Raw genomic sequence first — 9,703 nt, forward strand, 5'->3', positions numbered from 1 at the left:
GGAGCTACATTGTCTCGCCCTATCTGTCCTTCTTTCATAGGCAGTTCTAGAACTTTATAGACCACTGGAGAATGCCAGCCACCAAGTACTTCCCGCACCAAGTGAAATCATCATTCAGAGAGGGTGACATTCCTTGTAAGATAACTCAGGCTCCATCAGGGCTTGCTGATTGGACGGGAAAATCACCCGGCCTCCTGCGCCATCTGTCAACCGCCCCCCGACGGACGGAACTTACTTACATCCAAAAGACATGGTAAAAGTGTTACGACGGGAGCCACAAGTAATAAAACTATAAGTTACAGTGACATATGGAATGCCGAGCCTGTCAAATAAAAGAAGTGACGCCCCCTTATTCCGAATCTGTTAGAGTGATAGTCTTAGCGGAACTCTCCCAAAGAACAGCGAGGCAAGGGCGGCACGCTTAGTTTTGTATCAGAGTAATTAATGTTACAGCGGACGCCCTTCACAATGAATATCTCTGGTCACACGCTTCTGAACAGTTATTATATATAGCCACAATGTAGAAGCTGGAGGACGTCAAAATTTTCTTCTCATTCATCGTACCCTGGACGAGCTTCTTGATCCCCAGAACCAGCTCTTCCGTTGGCCGCCGTTCCGTTGGTATAGCTCAGGAACCAAGTCCATTGGTATAGGGAAAACGACGCACGTTTTCGACAAAGTCTTGAACCTTAGCTAGACTCGCACGCACGGAGTATCGTTACAAAATAAATTTGCCATGCCTTCCGGTCTCAGGAGCTCTAACAAATTCTTTTGGAATGTATGGCTACCCTAAGATTTAGTACTGGAATGTAGATGAAAGCCTACGTTATGGTGTGTATAAGAAGTTGCGCTCACGGATTACTTTTCAAGTAAATACAACTCCCTAAAATCACAGCCTTGTTACAACTACAATAGTCTTTTCACCGCTTATGTCTCGTCGAGCTACCGTCTGGGCTATTGCAAGAGCCTTGCTTAATACTTCGGAAATACTGGGCTCAATTCACTGGCTGGAGATGGTACGGCGAAGCTTCAATAGCTACACTTCAACTCTCTTGAACCGATTATATCAACGAACACGGATTCTGTGGCGTGCGATTCGAAAGGTACAGTCTATATGTACCGAACAATTATCGTCAATTAACACTATATATAGCCCAGATCTCGTGAAAAGACAAAATTTACTCAAATCCAGCGGGCGGATTCCTTGGTATCTTCAACTGCGACATTCTCCGTGCACTCGATTGAATTCATACACTTCACAAATCAATGGCTTCAGTCTGAGGAATCCTCTATGGACAAAGATTATGACTCTTCTGAGCCTGAGTCCGATACAGCCACTGATGAAGGATTGGATTTCGACTCCACCCTTCATCCAAGTCCCAGTGCTCAAATATCTGAGCAACCTCAAGGAGAAATCACCGCCGGGGTTCTCGGTAAAATCGCTTGCCAGAAATGTTAATACAAGACCCGAGATCTGAGAATCTGGGAAAAGGATTTCCTCTCAATGGGATTCTTTGATATCTCGCACGTCACACAATGGGTTTAAGAAGCACTTGTCTTCGGCTCTAACTAGAGGGAGGATTTGCGGATAAAGGACGGGGAAGTCTATGGCAAGATATCACATGTACAGCTCGGTGTGGTTCAACGAGACTCGCAGAGGAGGTGAAGACTCTTCTGAGTTTACCGCTAGTATCTAATCAATACTGGAGAGGAAGAGACCATGGTGCGATAATTGAAAGTCATGCATCTCTACACTTCAGGAACATAAAATAATAGTGGGCGAAGCGTTGGATTTCTTAAGCAGAAAACCGCCTAAAATATCAGACAACACCAGAAAATCAGACAGCAAGGCCTGGCGGATATTAATAGGTTAGGCACTGGAATCATGATGTTTAATTTTCAAAAGTGAGTGAGGGTCAGATAACGTATTTTGAACTGAGACGCAAGCATTATTTACGTTTCTGGTTAACGGATATGCTCAGACGTCAAAAGCGCATTTCAGTAATTAATGTCGACATCAAAAGTCCTAATATAACTTTGCAGTCGGGATTGAAATAGACTCAATACTAAAAATGTGCAAAGTTTGTTAGCCATCGAAGATCTTCCACATGATTGGTGGGTATTTTTGCCTATATCACGGAATGTAACAATGCGCAACGGTCTTCTAGATCCTACGAATGCTTGCAGTTAAAGGCCGGTAGAAAAATGCGAATGTCTAGGCGTTCACATCAGATCCCCTATCGAAAGCTGCAAACGAACTATCAAGGGGCACGTATTTAAGATTTTACGTGCTCATAATGCACATACTGGCTGACGGATAAGACCAGAAAAGAAAGTCTTAGAAAATCCCGAATACGTCCGCACTATACGGGATCAAGTATACTGGATATTTTTGAAAATATTGAATACCAAAAAAGGCTCTTTTCGTGTCTGGTAGAGAGGTAAATCCGGTGCCCGTGTCTGGATCTCTAGAAAATGAAGATCCGGAAATAGGCATACCATTCAGTATAAAGAGCATCCTAGGGATTCTTGTGGACTTAGTGACCTGTACTGCTTGACGGACGAAATTGTTTTCATACTTGAAATACATGGATCAACAATTATTGCAAAATGTTGACTACCTGTCCTTTAAGTGGCAAGAAGAGGATCTCTTCGCAACGGCAAAGTACATTCGTCAGCACAAGCTAGAATTCAAACGCTACCACCGGCTTCAATATGCTCTATGGAGGAATTGGGCTAAAGAGAGGAGTGGTCAGCTCAGCTGCCCTCCCTCAATAATCCTATGGTCTGTAACGTACCTTCCCTTTCTGGAAGCCTTCGTCTGCAAGCTAACAGCACCAGGGATAAGGATTCAGACACTACTTGGCTTTACGGGCCATTGACACGATTCCACTCCCAACAACATAGCTCGGAATACTCAACACTCGCCTCACCAAATCCTGCCCATTTGAACTCGTCTCAAGATGATTTGTTAAACAGGACGAGGAACGAAGATTTTTGTCTAGTTTGTCCGAAAAAGGCGCGCCATTCAACTAAGACAGAATCTCTTCCCTCAAAGCCTCGTCGAGTCAAGTTTAGCTCGGAAGTTAGGCAGGCAGTGTGCCTTCCCTCTGACCCACATTGGTTGTGGTATTGGTGGAACCAAATTCGCGACGAGGAGCTTGGTCTATCGCAGGAGCGGATGAGATTCTTCAGATACATTTTTACTCTTTACAGGGCTGGGAAGACAATTATTAATGTGCCCTCTCGCACACTTGAGTTCGGTTGTACTTCATCCCCGTATACCTTCTCCGGAGAAGATTGTGATTATCAGAAGCACCGAGTTCTTGTCGAAGAGGACTTGCTAGAGTGACCGCACCAGAGGCACCGATGTCTATTGAGAAATTTGGGGGATTCTTTTGCAGTAACTGCGCGGCATACATTGATTCTTGCGCTTTGTATTGGACATTTGTCAATTTACTATCATTTCTTCTATTAGATAAAGGGTGTAATGATTTCATCTACTACCTGAACACTCCCTCCAAAAAAGGTTTAGATGTTGGATGCAAACCATCAAACCTCGATTCTGTAGTTTATAAACTGTATTTCGTACTCTTGTAGAGAGGTACTGAATGAGAATGGGCATGGGGAATACATCAAATCTGAAATTTAGAATGAGGGCTTTTTTTCTTTATGGGTTCTATATTGGCGTATTACATTCATTTTAGCATAGATTCTTGACGGCTTGATAGCCTTGCTCGCCAATACCACTAGTCCGATACCTTCTTAATCTCGGTAGTTGTTCCCTTACAAGTATATAGTTACTAGTACTAGCCTCGTACCTCCTATACATTCTTCTGGTCCTTAGTGTTGCTAAGGAGCGCACTCTAAGGGAGGAGACATCTGCAACCCGGTCTCATTGGTTATCTGCTCTATCTTCAGATACCAAGACCCAGATGCTCCCTACGGTCGTTTTTGGTTTAGAACGAATTCTGTTAACCTGAATGATTCATGTTATTATTATGATTATAATTGTGATTTTCATCCAGAACAAGGGATGTCATGGATGGAAAGCAAGGGTCTTGATGTGATTAGTGGCTGCTTTTTCCATCCCTAGATAGCTTTTGATAGGAGTAATGCGAACCACAGCCTTACCTCGGCAGTACTCCCGTTTTTTTTTTGGCTCTTTTTGAATTATATGAAACTTAAGATACATGTAGCTTTTGCAGCTAAACATTGGGTAACCTCCTTGCCTAACTTTTGTATATGTAGATAAGGAGTTCCCTCACATTGTTTTCATATCCTATATATTATCAGTCACTCATTATTTGCTCTGAACTCGTCAAAAGTACGTCGTCGCCTTCGTAATTATGCCAAAGAACCGGTAGGGTTACTAGGTAAAACACTGCGCAGAATATGTTTTTAACTTTATTGATCGGCACTTTCCGCATGTCTGGCACTTCCAATGCTGCTGTTTAAATCCTTATGCCGTCGATCATTTCCATGAAGTAAAGATATTTTGAGAGTGTTCCCGTAGGTGTCTAAACTTGATCTTTGGGATAAGCCTGACCACTTCTGGATCAATACAAAAAATATCAGTCTGACATTTACATATCCACCTATCCAGGTTCACTCTCTCGATATATATGCTGACTTCAGTCACCGAAATTCTATTTAGGTTCAAGCAAGCGCAGCTCTACTTACACCAGTATTCAGGATGCCCTGTCACACCCCTGCATTTGACGCGACAGGTCCCCACTGCGGCTAAGCCCCATCACTCGAGAAGAATAACTATTATGTCATTTACTGAAATTTCAGTTTTGTGGGGGTCCTTCCTAGATATTGCTCGGAGAAAGATAATGATTGTTGATTTGAGATCTGAACCAATCCGCCTGGTATGAGTTTGATATCCGAGAATACGGTACCATCAGCCAAATTATGAAACTCAAAAGCAAACATGAAGTCATCGGGTAGTCTTCCCCTTCACTGGCGAAAATCCAGTGGCAATCAACACGGACGTGCAATTAGTTGCAATGAAAGCATCAAATCCTGTCATCAGAACAAAAATTAATTACCTACCGCCCGCTCAATCGTTTCAGCTACGTAAATTCCGGTTACCTACTGAGATTCCTTACAAACCTAATCCGCAGTACGGTTGCGGAAAACGGATAGCATTCTGATCTGGATGACTTGTTTGCTGCAACACTACGGTATGGGTATTTGTTCATCTCAGATAAATATCCAGCCATTCATCGAGTACATATATTATATTGAAATTGCAGTTCGGCAGATTATATTCCAAGAACATACGAGAATGATAGTCGTCGATTATTCAATGTGGGCTAGTTCCTCTTTGATAATTCTACTCCACAGCCTCCCCATTTTTTTGATAATGCTCGCTATCATGAACGTGATATGCCAAGAGGAACATTTTTCCTTTGTGACTATATGCTGGGTAGGCTTCTCGACTGTTGTTGGTTGGTTTATCTGAAGCCACTGTGAATGTGATGGTCCTCGACAAGCTCTGATCCTGGACATGAGCACCCTCTGGGCAAGGGTATCGGTCCCTCAACCCAGTTTCTCGAAAATTGCTAATACATGTTTCAATTATCCAGAGTATGGAGAGTTATGGTTAGCTACCATGTAATTTTAACCGCGTTATGATCTTCACGTTTGACTGTACATTGACGTGCCTTGACTTCCTAAAACCCCCGCCTAATGAGGTGACCAGTTACACCAGCTATACACCGGTTAATTGATACTCCTGTTATATGACATTGGGGCATAGTGATAAGACAAACCACACTGACTCCCGTATTTTCCATTACAGTTCTAGTTTTCAGAGATATCCGCCTGCCAACCCGTCCCCGGTCCCAGAGGCTGAAAATCCACGTTACCATGCAACACCCCATCAAAATCGCACTGAGAGATATTGCGGACAGCTTGTAGAATTATCATTTCGTGTTTGGGTAATCATGGGTAATGATGAAAATGCCGCGATCGTGCATGGGTTTCGGAGGGAGAATCTTGATCATTTCACCTAGCGCTCCGGACACGACCGGATTAGCCATATCAGGTTTGGTATGGTCTTCATTAATCCAGCTACGTACACATGCACGCCCGAAGTGTAGCCCGAAATGTAGTATAATAGGGCAAATTTTATGAATGAGCCTTAAAGGATCACTTAATGGCCATTCAAGTCAAGTTGTGCCCGATAGTCAAATACTGTTTCTTGAGAATCGGTAAAACTCCCCTCCATAACTCGATTTATATACAGTCTTATTTCACAGGACAGGAATGATATTGATCCTAGTTATAGGAGGGAATCAAGGCGAACACAAGGTTTGTGTAACCTTCTGTCAGGGACCTCCCTTAGGGGTTCATTCCCATACAGGGAGCGAAAAGCCGAGGGATTATTACCGAAAGGCCGCCGAGCCGGAAGCCTCAGGCACCCAGATGTGAATAATCTCATGTCAGGTATATCGTAACAAGGGTCCACTACGTGTAATGCAATAACAATGATGTTGCGATACTATATGTATTGGTCCCTGGGTCATATCCGCTGATCGCGGATATAGTGGTCTTTTTGGCCTAAGTAGGAAGTCAGGTAACCCAGGCTGATCTCTTTACACCCACTAACCCCTCACCATTTCTAGATTTTGTCTATAAGATCTATTAGATTAATCTTTAACGATCTTATAGTAAATTGCCTATCTAGGTAGGAGACTATATAATACTTTATAGTTACTTCTGATATTCTTAATATTTTATATAATCTTTTATTATATTTACTAGTTAAATTAAATTTAATATCTCTTTTACTCTTCTCTTTTAATCACTATTTCTCTTTTATAATCGTGATACTTCTATGTTTATGTTACGGCACGTGCCCGGGCGCACTAACCAAACAAGCCAAAAAGACCAAATATGCTAGAACATAGCGTTCTAGCATGCCCGGGGCCGATATAAGTAGCGCACAACGTTAGGCCTAGGGGGACGAGGCCTAGGTCCTAACAATTTAGACGTACGTATAACCTCTATATTTATAACTATATCCTTATATATAATATTAAATCTTATCTTTCTGTATATATATATTACTTATATATAAAGGGACTTTATCAACCGTATAAAAGTCCGATAATAATTGTTTAATTAGTAGAAAGCGTTTAGTCCTCTTTCACTTTCTTCTTATATAACTTTTATCCTAAAGTAGTACTTCCTATTCGTACCCTTATTAATTCTTATTAATCTCTAAGCTTACTTAGAGTTTATTATATCTAATTTAATATAAAAGTCTCTAAAAGCACTCTTAGAAAGCTCTTATAAAGCCCTTACTTTTAACTTTTCGTCTTTCTCTTTTCGATTTATACTTTTAGTTCGAAAACCCTCTTAAAGCTTAAAAATATTCGCTTTTCTATTAATTTTTACCATATTTTTACGGTCGGGTCCCTGTGGCTAGCAACAAACTGATTTACTGACCTAGGTCCACGGGTGTATTAATCATACCCGACCGAGCTCGTCATCTTGACATGCTGACAAGAATAGACAACCCGGTGTTGACCTATTTGAACCATGACTAGTGGGAGGAGGCCGAGCAGCTCTAGGTGCAGGCGATGGGAAGTGCAAGGTAAAACCCAGGATGGGCCATCATGAAAGGGTTAGAATCATGGCCAACTTAGACAATATGGCGTAGTGGATGGCCTAATCCCTTGCCTCGTCCATCGGGCTACCTTACTATCCTATTTCTGATCTTTTTCTTCGTTGACATTTGCCAGTACAGGGTCAATATTAACGGTAAAATAAGAATGCCGAAGTCGCTTGCCACACTGACGGCGGCGTCGGCAAGAATAATCGATTGCAGATCAACACAGATGCCACCAATATTTGTGTTCCAGAATCTAGCAATTGGAATGCAGATCCTCATCTTGAAGATAATAACTGAGATATAATAGGCAAGCATAATGCCTATAAAGATGTAGATAAAAATAACGATATCACGGACTGGACTGAAGACACGAGTCATAACCCACAATAGACACACCTTAGTCACATAGACGGGTGGTCCATACATCACCAGTGTCTGCTAACTATAACTAGAAGAGTAATACACTCCCTCAACGGCCCGATTCCCCTAATAAGCATACAAGACGCCTTCATTCCCACCAGACAGCCGTCCATCCCGGATTTTCCGGTTGGTTCTCTGCAACCAAATCCTCAAACCCCAGGCACTCATAATAGTCAGTACCCCAAATGCCGCATTTGCCGACATGGCCGTGAGATAGCGAGGGCCATCACTCTTTGGGTAAAGATATGCCGTATATATGTACGAAGCATTGGCTATAACATTGACAATTGAGAGTGAAGCCGCTTTCTTCTCGGGTGTCTGGCCCAGCGTCGCAGAGACCCAGCCCAGGATGACCGAATTGACAGCGTAAGCACCGCTGGCAAAGAGGAAGCAGGCCACATATCGAGCGGCGGTGTTCAAAGTCACGCAGGAGATGACAAACCCGACCACAGCAAAGCCCATAGATACTGTAATATGCCATGTACGCTCGTTGAAACGGCCTGAAGTGATGCCTACAATGATGCTGCTGAGGCCGGAGACGAGATATGGCGGACAGGTCAGAACGAGCGTCATAGTACGGTTGAAACCGAGACTGCCGACGACCGTGGGGAAGAAGTTGTTGAAGCCACAAGCACTGAGGTGCATGTTCTGCATGAACGCGAGAAGGTAAAGTCTCGGATCGCGCAGGGCTTCCCTCAGAGCGGCTAGAACGCCCTTGGATTCTTCGTGACCCACGGTGTCCTTGGTAATACGGTCATGAGCGAGCTTGCGCTCTTCAGGGGTCAGCCATTTGGTGGTACGTGGATGGTCTGGAAGCATGAAAAGACCGAGGATGGCAATAAAAAAGGTGACGACGCCTTCAATGACAAAAAGCCATTGCCATCCTTTAAGGCCATGCGCTTTGTCGAGGGTAGCGAAGGTTGCGGCGGCGATGAGGCCCGCAACGGCGGTAGCAACAATGTTTCCAGTATAAAGGATGGAAATACGTAGAGCGATTTCTTTGCGAGTGTAGAAGAGGGACAGTAGGAATAGTGCACCAGGATAGAAGGGTGCTTCGGTCACTCCCAGAAAGAATCGCACCATAACCAGGGAGACATAATTCTTTGTTAATGCTGTGAGTGCGGAAACAACCGCCCAGCTGACCATACAGATACTCATGAATCGCGAAGGTCGGATCTTAGAAGATGACATGAGCATATTAGAGGGGATCTGCATGAGTAGATAGCTGGTCCCGAGTCAGCATGAATCTCTATCTGGTGAAGGTACTTCGCACATACCCAATGAACAAAATTGATATGCATGTGTTGTATTGGGTCCCGACCAGGCCAAGGTCATCTTCCAGATTGTTGAGACGTGCGTTGGCGATAGCATTGCGGTCCAACTAAATTCATCATTTAGCCGAGATAGAAAACGTGGGCGACCGTATCAACATACATAGTTCAAGAAATACATCATCCAGAGAATAGGCATGATTCTCATGTCCAACTTTCGTACCAGGCGGATTTCTACCGCGTCAGTTTTAGAAATGGCGCCCGAGTAATCACCCTCATTCTCATTCGTGCGATCAAAGGTCTTGAGATCTTCAACGTGCAAATCGTCGACTTTCTGGGTTTCAAGACTCTTTTCTGCGTCCTGCGCTGAAATCCGGGCCGCCAT

General features: G+C 43.5%; 1 protein-coding gene across 1 annotated transcript; it reads right to left on the reverse strand.

Moving 5' to 3' along the window:
- Positions 1-8,113: 8,113 nt before the first annotated feature.
- N7496_002143 (putative MFS transporter) lies at positions 8,114-9,703 on the reverse strand (the record flags this gene model as incomplete). Its single annotated transcript, XM_056695074.1, has 3 exons — positions 8,114-9,272; positions 9,325-9,428; positions 9,482-9,703. The coding sequence occupies 3 exons, from the start codon at positions 9,701-9,703 to the stop codon at positions 8,114-8,116; spliced, it is 1,485 nt and encodes a 494-aa protein (XP_056557286.1).

Source organism: Penicillium cataractarum (genome assembly GCF_028827025.1).
Source record: "Penicillium cataractarum strain IBT 29864 chromosome Unknown utg000002l, whole genome shotgun sequence".
Lineage (NCBI taxonomy): Eukaryota > Fungi > Ascomycota > Eurotiomycetes > Eurotiales > Aspergillaceae > Penicillium > Penicillium cataractarum.